Source organism: Myodes glareolus, chromosome 27, assembly GCF_982192425.1.
Source record: "Myodes glareolus chromosome 27, mMyoGla1.1, whole genome shotgun sequence".
Lineage (NCBI taxonomy): Eukaryota > Metazoa > Chordata > Mammalia > Rodentia > Cricetidae > Myodes > Myodes glareolus.
This window is the reverse complement of record NC_142052.1, coordinates 42,763,091-42,777,497: the sequence shown is the minus strand read 5'-3', so window position 1 is coordinate 42,777,497 and position 14,407 is coordinate 42,763,091. Positions and strand designations below refer to the sequence as shown.

Genomic DNA, 14,407 nt, shown 5'->3' with positions numbered 1-14,407 from the left:
CTCCTTACTAAGGGGAGGGAACAGGAAAAACAGTATGGTGGTACAGGAGCGGGCTCCTTGTAGGTATAACGGCTCACCTCTCAAGTAATTTTGAGGATGCTACAATTCTTCTACAGCTCTCATTATTTACGCAACACTATCACTTCAACGATAAAGCTTTTGTAAAGTAAAACGGTTGCAGGCAGACGTACGCTCTCTTTTTCCTTCTCTCCTAGTCTCAAGGAGCTGAGCCTGGCCTCACTCACTATGTAGTGAAGGATGTCTCTGAATTTACGATCCCCCCTCACCGTCTCTACCTCCCAAGGGTTCAGATTACAGTAGCATATCGCCATGCCCAGTTTATGTGGTTCTGGGGCTCGGACCCCAGGCTCTATCTGCTAACCATACGTCCAGCTCAGGTGAGCCCTCTCTTGAAGAAGGTATCGTAGCTACCTACTGTTGAGTGATCGCTGAGCACAACTGATCTGGTACTTTCACTGTCTCTGTGGAGATGCGCTTGGGAGTGATGTGGGATTTCCCTCTGTATGCTGTGATTACCATTAATGAATAAAGGAACTGTTTTGGACCTACAGCAGGGCAGAACTTAGCTAGGTGGGGAAAACTAAGCTGAATGCCGGGAGAAAGAAGGGCAGAGACAGAGAGATGCCATGGAGCCACCACGGGAGACAGAAGCTGGGAATTTTACCCAGTAAGCCACAGCCACATGATGACATACAGAATAATAGAAATGGGTTAAATTAATATGTAAGAGTTAGCTAATAAGAAGCTAGAGCTAATGGGTCAAGCAGTGTTTTAATTAATACAGTTTCGGTGTGATTATTTCAGGTCTAAGCTAACTGGGTGGCCAGGAAGAACAAGCAGCCTCTTCCAACATGGGAGGAGTTTGGTTGAATGAATTTTCCCTGGGCCACACATGCAGAAAGACAGTGGGGTGAGACCATTAGCTGGGCAGTGTGTTCTCTTTGTATAACATGAAGATTGCTCCGTGGGGTCTCTCGATGGGCTTGGCTGGTCTTTCTCACAGCATGATAACCTTACAATAGTCTGTTTACAGAGCAAGCCCATACCCCATGCAAGCACCCCATGCAGGCACCCCAACTATGACTAAGTAGCAGGATCCACTCACTTTGGAAGCAACTTGTTTGTTACTACACTAAGTCAGCCTGCTGCAAAGAGCCTATCTCCTTTTGAGATTCTAGGTCTTGATACGGGAGATACTTTTGTAGCCATAGTTGCCAAATACAATCTGCCTGAAAGGGTATGGACAGCAAAAGCAAGGGGCCATGTATATGATGGTTGCTAATGGCAACGGTCCCTCTAATTTACATTGAGACACACAACAGGCTAACAAACCCTTCAATTCACCCGTTTAGATAACATGTATTAAGTGTATGCCTGAGTTGGTTTTTGGCTGTTGCTTTTTATTTTTTTTTTTAAAGTCACTGTGTTTGATTTTTTTTTCCCTCCAATTTCCCCAGAATGATCAATTAGACTTGTAGATAATTTTAGAGCCAGTGAGCCCCTCGGTCCACTAAAAGTCTGCTTCCGTCCAGCTGGCCACATACACGGTGGCATTAGGGCTTAGGCAAATATTCTGTCCGTATCTCTGATGCATTCCGTATTGAGACTGATTACTGAAGAAAAAGCAGCAGTGCTAGGTCCACATGTTGTTTTGGTTTGGGTATGTTAACAAGAGTAGACAAGCAAGATACTTTTGATTTATCCTGTTCCTGAAAGAATATCCAGAACTTTCTTTCCACATTTTCTCTGCGGGTTCCCCTACTTAAGGAAAAAGTGGTAACTGTTTACCTTCCCCCTCAATGCAGTTCTATCTTTTTCTCATTCACCAAACTTCCCAGATAAGAAGTATTATAAAAAAAAGGGTGTAATTCACTTATAATCCTTTAATCAATACTAGAATAAAAAAAAACCCTAATTGCCCTTTGGTCAATAGCAGCTGACGAGAGTTAACTTAATCTCTAAAGTATATTAGCTTTGGATATTTCTTCACTGCGGTGCAGGGGCAGCAGATCATAAACCTCCACGGACACTGGGAATACAATTCCTTTTTATTAACAAGGGTGGGTCAGTTTTTAAAAGGCACGCTGTTTTAAAATATCAGTCAAAATGATTAATTAACTGACCAGATCTTGTTTTTCCTACAAGTGTCTGTTTGTTTGGGTTTCCTCTAAAGACAGTAAAGAAGAAAATAAAGTTAAAACTGCCTCCAGTCCAATAAGCCAAGCTACATTTGGGCTGTACGTATTTAAAGGAAAGACCAATCTCTCTCTAATGGATGACAGACACACACAGAGGACTTCTGGTGAAGCGTGATACAGCCTTAATAAAAAGGAAACACTCTGATATGCAGCAACATGTCGGCATGGATAAACTTTAAGGACACTCTGCTAATGCTAAGAGCCCATCACGGGACCCGTGCGGCCCAGCTCCACTTGTAGGAGGTATTAAATAATCAGACTCTTAAAACAGAGGATGTTGTGGTGATTTCCAGGGACCGTGAAGGTAGGCATCGGGAAGAGAGAAAGGGACAGTGCCCCGCGCTCGGCCTCGCCAGCAAGAACGACGCGGGACACTTAGGATTCTTTTGTAGTAAAGCTTTATGCGTCTTGAGAGGGAGAGCATAAGCTTACATGGCGGAGACCCAGAATGAGGGGAACCCAGCCCTTATAAAGGAAACAGTCCTCGCTTTTGACGTGTCACTCTTGGATTGGTCCGCTGCCCATTATCCCAGATGATGCCTCGGGAGTAGGCAGGGACGCAGTGGTAGAGAGTTACCAAGCACGTGTGCTGGGATTAAAGGCGTGTGCTACATCACCTTGAACTCACAGAGATCTGCCTGTTTCTGCTTCCCAGGCATAGGGGCCAAAGGCGTGTACTACCACGCCTTGAGGTCACAGAGGTCAATCTGCCTCTGCCGCCCAGGCATCAGGACTAAAGGTGTGTACCGCCACACCTTGGGGTCACAGAGGTCAATCTCTACCTTTGTTCCTTGAAGCAATGGAGAATGTGGTCCGGCCCTCCACAGGACAGCTTGATTATTACCAGACAGGTGAATCTCAAGAGACATGGTGCCCATAGCTTACGCCATGTCATAGGTTTGAGATTCTAAGAGGGACATTGTTACGTTAGACATGTTACAATAAAAACCCTCATCGCTATATAATTGAGCATTGATATTTATTTCAACAGCTTTTCCTAATAGTTACCTTCAAAGATGGAGAAGCGGAATACTGAAGAGTCCTAAAGACAGAGACCTGAGGAATGTGGACCAGTGAGTTCACAAATGAACGCTTAGGTGGTTTAATGATATTTCTGCATTTTCCACGGAATGGAAGTGTGTGCACGATATCCAAAGAGAGGAGCTATCGTGGAGTCTGAGGCAGCACTCCCTCTGTGGTCCAGCACCCTGTCTTTATCTTTTACAGTGCATGAGACCGCAGGTTGATCTACTAGAGGGAGGGTTCTGGTGCCCCTTCCAGGTAATGAATCAATTCACCTGGGGCAAAAAGGCAATAGTACCAATAGAGCTGACACAAGGTAGCAAAGCACCAGACTTTTCCGTGGAAGGAACTGGATCTCTTTTTACTTTAAATGTGGCTAGAAGCAGAGTTTGGGGCAAAGGTTATTAAATGATCGCTTACTCTAGAAATTGAGAAGACCCTCGTACCAGTGGTAGCACCATCCTGTGTGCAAAGGCAAGGGAATTCTGGGTCATGAAGTATGTGTGTATGTGTGTGTGCATGCGTGCGCGCACGCCCTTGCACATGAGTGAGGAGGTCAGAGGAAATTTAATTACTGTTCCTTAGGTGTTGTCTATCTCTGGCCTGGAGTTAGACAAGTAGGCTAGGCTGGCTGGCCAGGGAGCATGTGGGATCAACCTGTCACTTCCTCCCAGCAATGGGACACATGTACACACTACCGTGCTTGGCCTTTTAAATGTGTGTTCTGGGGACTGAACCCACGTCTTCTGGCTTCATCGACTGTCCTATCCCACTAGCCCCTTAAGAGTTTGTATTTTAATTTGCTAATTATTTCAGAGCAGTGGTTCCAAAACTTTTATTGTTTTTCCCCCAGGAAAATAAAGAACTCATGCTTTTCCCATATGATAAAATTCCAAAATAAATATCTGAGGTGATATTTTGTTTGTGATCTAACAAATAAAGCTTGCCCGAAGATCGGAGTGCAGAGCTAGCCAGTAGCTAGCCATAGAGGCCAGGCAGTGGTGGTGCTCACCTGTTCACCTTTAATCCCAGCACTCAGGAGACTGAGGTAGACGGCTCTCTGTGAGTTCAAGGACACCCTGGGCTGCAATAGATTGATCCAGTTGCAAAGAGAAACAGAACCAGATGGTGATGGCTCACACCTTTAATCCCAGTACTTGGGAGTCACACACCTTTAATCTCCGCACTAGGGGGTGCAGACAGGAAGAGATATGGCTGGACAGAGAGAGAACTATGAGGCAGGAGGAGACAGGAGCTCAAAGCATTCAGTCTGAGGACTTATAGAGACAGGACACCCAATTTGGGCTGGAGATTTCACAGAAGTAAGAACTAGTGGCTGGCTGCTCTGCTTCTCTGATCTGTCAGCCTTCATCCCCTAATATCTGACTCCGGGCTTTTATTATTAAGACCAATTAGAAATTGCGCTACGTATATCTCAATTTCCTTTTTACAGTTTTTTGATGCAGTTGAGTTCTGTGGAGTCTAGAGAAGTCCATTGTAGGAGGCACAGTTTGATTGACAGCCCAGCCATGCTGGGCTGGTCCCATGCATTGCCCCGCTAGATGCTGTCAGCCTCCACTGTGAGGGACATAGAGTCTTCCAGTTGGCAGCTTTGATCTGAACCTCCCCATCAGCTGGAGATCTTTTCTGCTGGATTTTTCTCTTTTCCCCGCTCCTTTCAAAGATATCATAAAGGTTGTCCCTAACTGCATCTGCCTACTCGCTCACATTTACCACTAAAAAGCCCTACCCTGCACCTCCACCCTACGGAGGCACACCCCACCTCCTGCCTTCCTACGAACGGTCCCTACCCATAATTACCTACGATTACCATCATAGAATCTCGACTAAATTATTTAACCAAATTTTGATGGACAGACGCTGGGAGCGGAGTAAGGGTCTATAGCATTACTAAGTCCACAAGCAAGTTCAAAAGTCTTATCTGCTGGCATAATAAAGAAAAAGCGGCTTCAGGAACGTACAAGAATGTACTACTAAGTGCTGAATCTGCTGATCTATGTCCCGATGGATCTCTCTCGACGGACGCTCAATGTGCAAGGTCAGAAGAGAAGAGATCATTGCTGTATCCGCACCAATCTTTTATCTGTAAAACTGGATAATTTAACATGGAGGGTCACTGTGGGAGATAATTAGAATGGGGGAGAAACCCCTATCCATTCCAAGGGATTGCCAACCAAGGTTACTTTCCCCTGCTGCCAAATGATTTCGTTTTTGACATGCTCTTACATTCTTTAGCATTAACCATCTGTCTCCTACACATCCAGCCCTCAGCCGTCGTATCAAAGGGTCGACCGTGAAAGGCTAGAAGAGAAGAGGGGGCGGGAGAAACAGAAGAGACCTTGTGCGTTCCGGTCATGTAGCTTGGACAAAGCAATGTGATACTAATCCCGTGGTAGTAAATTCCTTCTGATCCCCTGAAAGTGATGCTGACTTTTCCATCTATTCACTGCGTTCCTTTAGACGCCTTGTCAGGCCTCCTCTAGTTGCCAAGCAACAATAACAGCGGTTCTGTATGGACGCATTAGGCAATAACTGTTGTCAGTGTTTCTCCTGTCTCTGAAAGGGAAATTTAATGACCGCCTCCTATGAGAAAATGATGACAAGAGCGGGCCCCACCGTGGAATCTGAGAGCTACGGAGTGGGTGTTCTTGCGAGCTGATCCAAGGGTTGGGCTAAATTCAACTCTCATGACAGATTATAAAATTAAGGCTTCCCCTGGAGCATAGATTCTTGTGTGTGTGTGTGTGTGTGTGTGTGTGTGTGTGTGTGTGTGTGTGTGTTGCTCAGTGTTTGTTACAGGCCATTCAACTCCTCATTGGGGAAATGATAACTCCTGCCTTCTAGACATATGCTTCCCTATAGCCGTCCTTATTGAGGTCACTCCCAAGGGTACGAAGTCCCCTATGGTGGCTCAGGAATCACGGGAATGGCTTACTACACCATACCTGGACACTAGGAACACGCCTGCTCTGTTTTATAAGCAAGGATCCCCTTTACTTTTCATCAATAATTTTCTTACTAAATTGAAGATAACTGATAATATATCAAAAAAACCCTGACAAAAATCCTATTTTTTTCTATACCACTTATCATTGTCCTTCATTTAAAACTCTGTAAATCAGTATTACTTGATAACTAAGTATCTGAAGTAGGAATCAGCCCAACAGTAGCTCTCAACTAACTTATCCACGGAGTTTCCAGGGTTGAACTTTGTCTTAAAGACAAATAATTTATAAACTCATGAACACACACCCCGCCCACACGCGGACACACATATGCCTGCATTTAATTAAAAATAAGAAAAACATATCTTTAACAAGGTAAAAAAGATGAGAAAATACCTGTAAACAGTGAGCTATCCCCAACGGTAAGATCCCGGGTTGCCTAGATACTATCTTCGGCTGCCCCTCTTCAATCAAGTTTGCTTTGGGGATCTGTTCCATGAGCAGCTGCTCACTGAGCAAGCTCACTAGTTATCCTGACTCTTATTCACCATCTTCTGAAGTCCACGCCATCAGCCCAAACAGCTCAACCAAGCTCCCGTTTCCAGGAGCAATTTAAAACGTGCTCTAATAGCAACGGGTACGAAAATGAGATGACATTTCCATTAACCTACATTCCATTTTTCAAGAAGCCTTGAGATTTGATAAAATTTCATAAACGAGGTTTCATCAACTCTCCAAAGACCTTAACTATTCAAATACTTGTGTTCACTCATCCGCTACCCATTCATTTATCCATCTCTAACCAAGGGGCTAACCATGGGTCAAATCCAAGAAGGTAAGACCCACACCCTGCTCCCAAGAAACCGTCGGTCTTGACGCAGGGAGACAGGCACCTAAGCCCACATGATATTTAAGCAAGCTGTGATGAAGGATGCAGCGAATCAGAGTTCCAGAGTGGAAGGAGGCTCAGGCTTGGCAAGGAGATGAACCACACAGGCACACAGGAAGTGGCCTTGGCAATGCCCTGTAGGCAAGCATGTTCAAGGTCACAATGGTGGGCTGAAGGGCATGCGTGCAGAGGCAGTGGTAGAGGAAAGGAAGGAAGAGGATGGACCGGGTCCTGAAGAAAATGCACGCCACATTAAGGAAATCGAACTTCTGTTTGAGCCACAGATACAGTTTAAATCCTTGTAGCTGTCATCCAATAATACAAAGTTATTTTGAAATAAGTGTTATAAGTATCTATCACAAGTTGATGTGGGAGGTCCTTCTGTCTATGTGTTGCTTTGATTGGTTAATGAATAAAGAAACTGCTTTGGACCTCTAGCAGGGCAGCTAGGCGGGGAAAACTAAACTGAATGCTGAGAGAAAGAAGGGCGGAGACTGAGAGATGCTATGGAGCCCCACTGGAGAAAGACACCAGAAGTTTAGCCGGTAAGCCACTGCCATGTGGCAATACATAGATTAATAGAAATGGGTTAAATTCATATGTAAGAGTTAGCCAGTAAGAAGCTAGAGCTAATGGGTCAAGCAGTGATTTAATTAATACAGTTTCTATGTGATTATTCTGGGCCTAAGCTAGCCCAGCGGCCAGAAACCAACAAGCGGCCTCCCTCCAACATTTATTTATCCTGGATATTAAACATTATTAGCTTCTTTTCTGAACTAAAAACAACAAAAAAAAGCTGCATGAAAACAAAAATTGTTTGTATTCAATCCATCCCTTCCATCCACTAGAGATGCACTAATGACTCATTTCAAGGTCAAGCCTTTTCCTAAAACAGAAAAGATTATGTATTTCCTCATTACTTGTTATTCTTGTGTGTATGTGCAAGTGTGTATGTGTGATTATGTGTGTCTACGCCTGTGTGTGTGCAGGCCTGTGGTCAGCCTGAGTGTCATGTCTCAAGAACCATCCATCTTAATTTTTGAGTAAGGCCTTTCAGTGGGCCCCGGAGCTCACAGATTTGGCGAGGCTGACCGGTTAGCACACTCCAGGAATTTCCTGGTCTCCGCCTTCCCAATGGGCTGACTAGATATTGTATCTAAAGCACTGAGGATCTGTTCACTAATCAACGAAGACTTATAAATTAAGATCTAACCGTTGTTTTTATTATTCTTAATTTTCAGAACGGAAATGTCATTGCCTTGTGTGACAGATTGAGAAACAAACCCATCATTAAAGGCCACAGAAGCTAATAACTGAAGGAAACAAGTCTACTAAAATAAATCAAAGTAGAACTACATATGATCAGAATGTCTCTTGTTCCTCATGGTTTATTTGACTGAGTTGAGAACGCTATTAACTTTTGACACGGGAGGGAGGAACCCACTAATTGAGTTAGAGGAGTTCCACTTTCATTGTCTTGTAGAGTCACAATATTTACAACTTAAACATCAGCCTTTCCCAAAACACTGCCAGCATTTTGATGTTTACGGCAGAGCAGTAGCCAAATACCCACCATTCTCATGTGGGCACTCACAGCCCCTTCCAGGCAATACACTGAAGCCAAGTATGGCACCTTCCTGCTGAACCTCCACAGTGCACATCTGGACACATCAGCCCGTTTAGGCCTCCACGGTGGTCTGCCCACTCGCTGTGCTCTGTCATGGCCCAGGCAAAGCGGTGCCCCCTGGCCTTACTTCCCACCCCTTCTGCCTGTCACCTGAGGCCCCTACTGGCTCTCTGGTCTCCGAACACACTCAACTCCTTGTGTTTTATGCACTTACTTTTGCTTTTTTACATAGGATTCTCTGCCCTCAGATCTTTCTGTGGTTGCTTCCTCCCCATCAACTTTCTGTCAGTTCTAATGCGACCTTCTCTCAAAGGTCTCCTTCTGTGAAGCAGTCCCCTCCCCACCCGCCTTCCCACCAAAGCACCCTACTGTGTGTTTCTCAAAGCTGTTGGCCTGAAACGATGGTGTTCAGTTATATGTTCTTGCATTTACTTTTGGCTTCTCCACGGCACTCAATGGGAGCAGGTGCCTCATCTGCGTGTCTGGGGCCACATCACTGGCATCAGGTCAAGAAGAGAGTCACTAGGACTTCGCAAATGTCACTCCTCCCAGGCTTCATGATATATTTTTAGGGCGGCGTGAATACAAAGTGACGAGGGACAAATCCCAACCCTTAAGGAAGTGACAGTCCAGTGGAGTCACTCTGGGGAATGTGACGTGAGTGGAGACTGACAGAGGTTCCTGTGCGTGAGTCTCATAGTCTCTGTTGCTAAGACGTAGATGGGGCAGCCTTATCTCAATGGCCGAGGATTCTGGGCTATTAGGAGTCAATCCTACAATGTATTAATTAATACTCAGATGCCAGGAAAATGATGATGACCCAAGTGAAGCAAGCCTTCCCGACTGGGAAGGGCTGTGACGGGTTTAGAACAAATGATAAAGATGGGAAGGAGATTCAGTGTCATGAACTCTCAGGGTTGAAAGACACTTAACAGGCCATCTAAAAGGACCCCAGGATGGCTGGAGAGATCATGTCAGACGTAAGCTCTTAGATGCTTGCTTCCCTTCTATATGAATTAAGCCACGGGACTCAGCTGTGCAGCATGGAGCTCACAGTCAGAACTGAGCAAATAAATGTGCTGTGCTGATCACACAGCCCACGGATGTAACTTTCCGATACATAGTATAGCAATGCAACAAACGTTCTATGTAGTTCTGCCAGTCTTTTTCCCCTCCTTCCATTCTAATCAAGTTTCCCCAGCAAGGGTTATGGCATCGAGTTTGCAGTTCCTGAGAGCTAACACACAGCAAGACCTTACCTTCTCCTTGACGTTCACATGAGTGTTGAGCTCAGCCATCTTCCTTCTAGGGGGATTAGACCTATAAACAAGGGATAAAAGAAATGGTTAATGTTTGAATGATGGATGACTTCCCAATGTGTCTCTTTTTAGATCCTCTTGTGCTTTGAATGAGAATGGGCCCCCTACAGGCTCTGTATTGGAGTGATTGGTCCCCAGTTGGTGGAACTGTGTAGGAAGGATTAGGAGGTGTGGCCTTGCTGAAAGAGGTATGTCACTAGGAGTGGGCTTTGAGATTTCAAAAGGCAAGGCCATTCCCAGGTTGCTCTTTCTCTCTTTCCTCCAGCTTGTGTATCAGATGTGAATTCTCAGTTACTGCTCCAGCACCATGCCTGCCTACTTGCTGCCACGCTTCCCACCATGATGGTCACAAGCTCACCCTCTGAAACAGTGAGTTCCCTACAAACTCTCTCTTCTGTTGGTTATTTTGGTCCAGTGTCTTAGTCCAGCAAGAAAAAGGAACTAAGACATGCTCCTTTGGACACAGCAAACAATTCCATTCAGTCCTGATCGTGAGGACTTCTCTGGAAGGCAGAAATCCTTCCTAGTTCACCATCTGATTCAGGCATGTTCTCAAAGCACGGTGCGGTAACTCTGGAAGCCAAGGCAAAATCTTTTCATTGATGCTGTGTTGATGTGGAAAAGCACCCAGGCAGATGGAAATGAGCCAAACTGCATTTCTTATCATAAAAAAAGAAATGGGAAGTGGTCAGAAACTGAACCGGTGCCAGTTTCAAATAAGCATTTTCGCAGCATGCCTCATTGTCACAAGGTTGTCAACAGCCCTGGGTGATCTCACACACGTGTTAAGTGTTTTGAGCACAGGTGGGAGGACTACAGAAGGAGCCAGGGAAAACGACTGTAACTAAATAGAAGAAACAATGTTCCTTCTTTTTTCTCTCTCTGGAATGGTCTCGCCTCAGTATGGTGGTTTCTTTTCTACCAAATTCATCTTAGCTCAAGTTTCTCCTTCCTGAAGAAGTGGCTCTCCTGGCCACTCCAGCTACAGCCGCCACCTCCCTCATTTGCTCTCCGTCGGCACACTTAGAATGCACTAACAGCTTCCGGGGCACATGGGTGCTCTTGGCACATCCTTTGAGGACCGTGAGTGGGTCATCTCCAGTCTCGATAGACCCTGGACGCGGCTCATTATCTTCCTACTCCTAACTCCAGGATGCCACCACGACTGTCTCTGAAGCAGCCCCACTCTGAGATCTGTGTTCCTCACATCAAGCTGTGGCATTTTTCTTTCTCCTATCTGGCAAAAAATCGCTGACTGCTATGATTGAAAGTGTATCTTTTTTTTAAAGACTTATTTATTGGTTATATACAGCAGGTTTTCCTGCACACCAGAAGAGAACATCGGATCTCATTACAGATGGTTGTGAGCCACCATGTGGTTGCCGGGAATTGAACTCAGGACCCCTGGAAAAGCAGTCAGTGCTCTTAACCGCTGAGCCATTTCTCCATCCCGGAAGTGTATTTTAAGTCTTTAATCATTTTGATTTTTTTTGGGGTGGGGAGACAGAGAATACATTACTGAAACACCTGACAGCTTGGCCCGGAAGTTAGCAGTTGGCCACTCTGAAGACAGAGGACCAATTTGCACACGCACCACTTTTTCTCAGTCAAGAATCACGAAATGCTTTCTTATGTTCTTTCTGACTTTTGACATAAAGTAGCCCCATCTCCAGAGAAGACACGTGGAAGACGCTGCTTGCAAGAAAATTGTTTGATTTCTTCTACTTTCTTTTAAACCTAGGTCTTTTTTTTTGGTTTTGGATTTGTTTGTTTTTGTTTTTCAAGACAGGGCTTCTCTGTAGCTTTGGAGCCTATCCTGGAACTCTCTCTTGTAGACCAGGTTGGCCTCAATCTCAAAGATCTACCTGCCTCTGCCTCCTGAGTGCTGGGATTAAAGGCATGAGCCACCACCACCCGGCTTAAACCTAGGTCTTAAGTAAACTATAAATTTTGATTTCATACCTTTCGCCAGTTTTGGGATGAAAGCTTGACAGTATCCAATGTAGACTCAGTTTTCATCTCAATTAGTCTCAAATAGAGAATTATTAAATACTGGAAACAATCAGATTTTATTTTTAGAACTCTCCAAAGAGCGCTGCCAACTGACATGTGCACTTGGGCGTGCTAGCCAGAGGCCCTGCACACTCATTCCCAGGAAGGCGGTTCTCGGGAACAAGCTCCGCACAGACAGACAGCCACACCCCACTGCAAACACCTCTCCCTTCATTCAGTTGGTAAATGCTATGTCTCCAAATCTGGCATAAGGGAGGTAGCAAATATACTCGCTGGCAAACCATACCTCCGCTTCATTCTGAATTACTCCAACCTTGAATGATCCTAGGAAAAGATTATTCTCTGATTGTCTCTGACAACGGACAGGGAAGGAGCGCAAGGCTTTTCCGATCACAGCCATGGAAAGTGAAACCTTTGTCAACACTCTGCAAACACGTTCACAAAGACGGCACTTGGAAGACTTCTGCTTGGTGGTCTGATTCTGGCCTTACATAAGCACCCACCAATTATATGGCTTTCTAGGCGGGTGTGTGACTGTGTATATACAGAAGGGATATCAAGATGTACACACATAAGCCAGTGAGAGCTCCGCTAGCTGAGTTTTCTGGACACAACCAGTTTTCCCATTACAGACGCATGAAACCAGGCGGAAGAGGTTTTGCTTTGTTCTCGTTTTGCATTTGAGCTTTAAAGGCTAGATTTACAGCTTTGTCTAAAAGTGAAGAGTCAGAACCCACAGAGGAATCCGGGAGAAATCCCAGTTATCAGGTGTTTCCAAGTTCTGAGAAAATGTCATCGCTAATGGTAAGCTATGTTCACAAGACAAAGTGTGTACTTTCTCTCTCTCTCTCTCTCTCTCTCTCTCTCTCTCTCTCTCTCTCTCTCTCTCTTTCTCTCTCTCTGTCACACACACACACACACACACACACTCCTATCTTCTTGGCAATTTCTCTGTTCACTGACCTCCCAGTGCAATTCAACAAAGGCCCTTCTTAAGGACCAGTTAATCATGACATTATTTTTCCGTGAAAGGAAATGCTAGCTACAAATGCAGGATGGGGCCACGTAGGCTTCTCAGATGTGAAGATAGGAGGAATCGTAGGAGCTGATCTCTATTTTTTTCCCATAAGGAAGGCTGCCCCTATAGGCTCTTCTTTCTGGGTAGATTCCAGTGTCCCTTCTAATCCATGTTCTTTTTTTGCTGGTTGGTATACATTAGAAGGTTGGGAAATTGCCCATAGTGCCAATTATGGAAACTAAGTGAAGGGCCTTAATCTAAAAAGACAAAAAATTAATTTGCCTTTAGAAATTATGAGTTAAGTCGCTAGATATGACATTGGGTTCTACTGGTAGGAACAGGTGCTGGGGCACTGTGGGCGGGTGAGGGAGAAATGCAGCTTCCGGGTGTTCATGAGTGTTTGCCCCTTCTGGCTGGCATTGGTCCTGCCTGGCTGTTCGGAAGCACACCTTTGCCTCATTCTTGTCCCATGAGGACGAGACTGTGCTGTGGCCCTCAGCTGTTGAGACTCTGTTTCCTGCTAGGGACTGCATCTGAGCAGCCAGTCCCACCTAATCTCAATCTTGTTGAGTCTAGGTAGTGAAGGAATGTGTCCTCCAAGGAGCACATTTTTCCCTCCTCCCATACAACAAGCCCAGGATCCAACTGTGCAAAGCCGTAGCCCTGCAAGCTGTAGACAGAAGCCCCCGATGCTGGCATCCCCGGACACTCTGTTGTTGAGAGACAAATCCTCCAACCCATGCTTGGTTATCACACCCGGTAGCACACTAGGGCTCGTAAGACACACTCTTCATCCCTTGTTCTTGTTGACTTCAAGACTGTCAAGTCTACAAGGCAGGGAGAGCTCTGACTTCTGGGAGGAGCAAAACAAAACCAGGTTCTAATTCTTATTAGCACTTGAAGATATTTGTGGAATAGACTAGTTACTGGGGCCTCACGGTAGGCAGGCTTTGTAGTGAACGCACAGAGGTGGGCACACGACACATAGCCTGTGTGTGAAAGAGGTTGCACAGTGTAGAATTATGTACATATACCCCATGATGTTTACACAACAATACAGCTGTCTATGATGCTTCCTGAATATCAGCATTCTAGGACATACACACTGCATGTATCAAGGACATACACAACGTATGTATCCAGGACATACACACCGTATGTATCTAGGACATACACACCGTATGTATCTAGGACGTACACACTGAATGTATCCAGGACATACACACTGTATGTATTCAGGACATACACACTGTATGTATCCAGGACACACACACTGTATGTATCCAGGACACACACACTGAATGTATCCAGGACACACACACTGTATGTATCC

General features: G+C 45.2%; 1 protein-coding gene across 8 annotated transcripts in view; it reads right to left on the bottom strand.

Annotated features, from left to right (window-relative positions):
- Spats2l (spermatogenesis associated serine rich 2 like) overlaps positions 1-14,407 on the bottom strand; it is a 170,955-nt gene that overhangs the window by 76,512 nt on the left and 80,036 nt on the right. For all 8 annotated transcript variants that reach the window (XM_085684154.2, XM_085684157.2, XM_048456106.3 and 5 more), the window contains one exon: positions 9,984-10,044. In XM_085684154.2, coding sequence (XP_085540280.2) covers positions 9,984-10,044 — 61 coding nt within the window. The remainder of the gene's footprint in view (positions 1-9,983; positions 10,045-14,407) is intronic.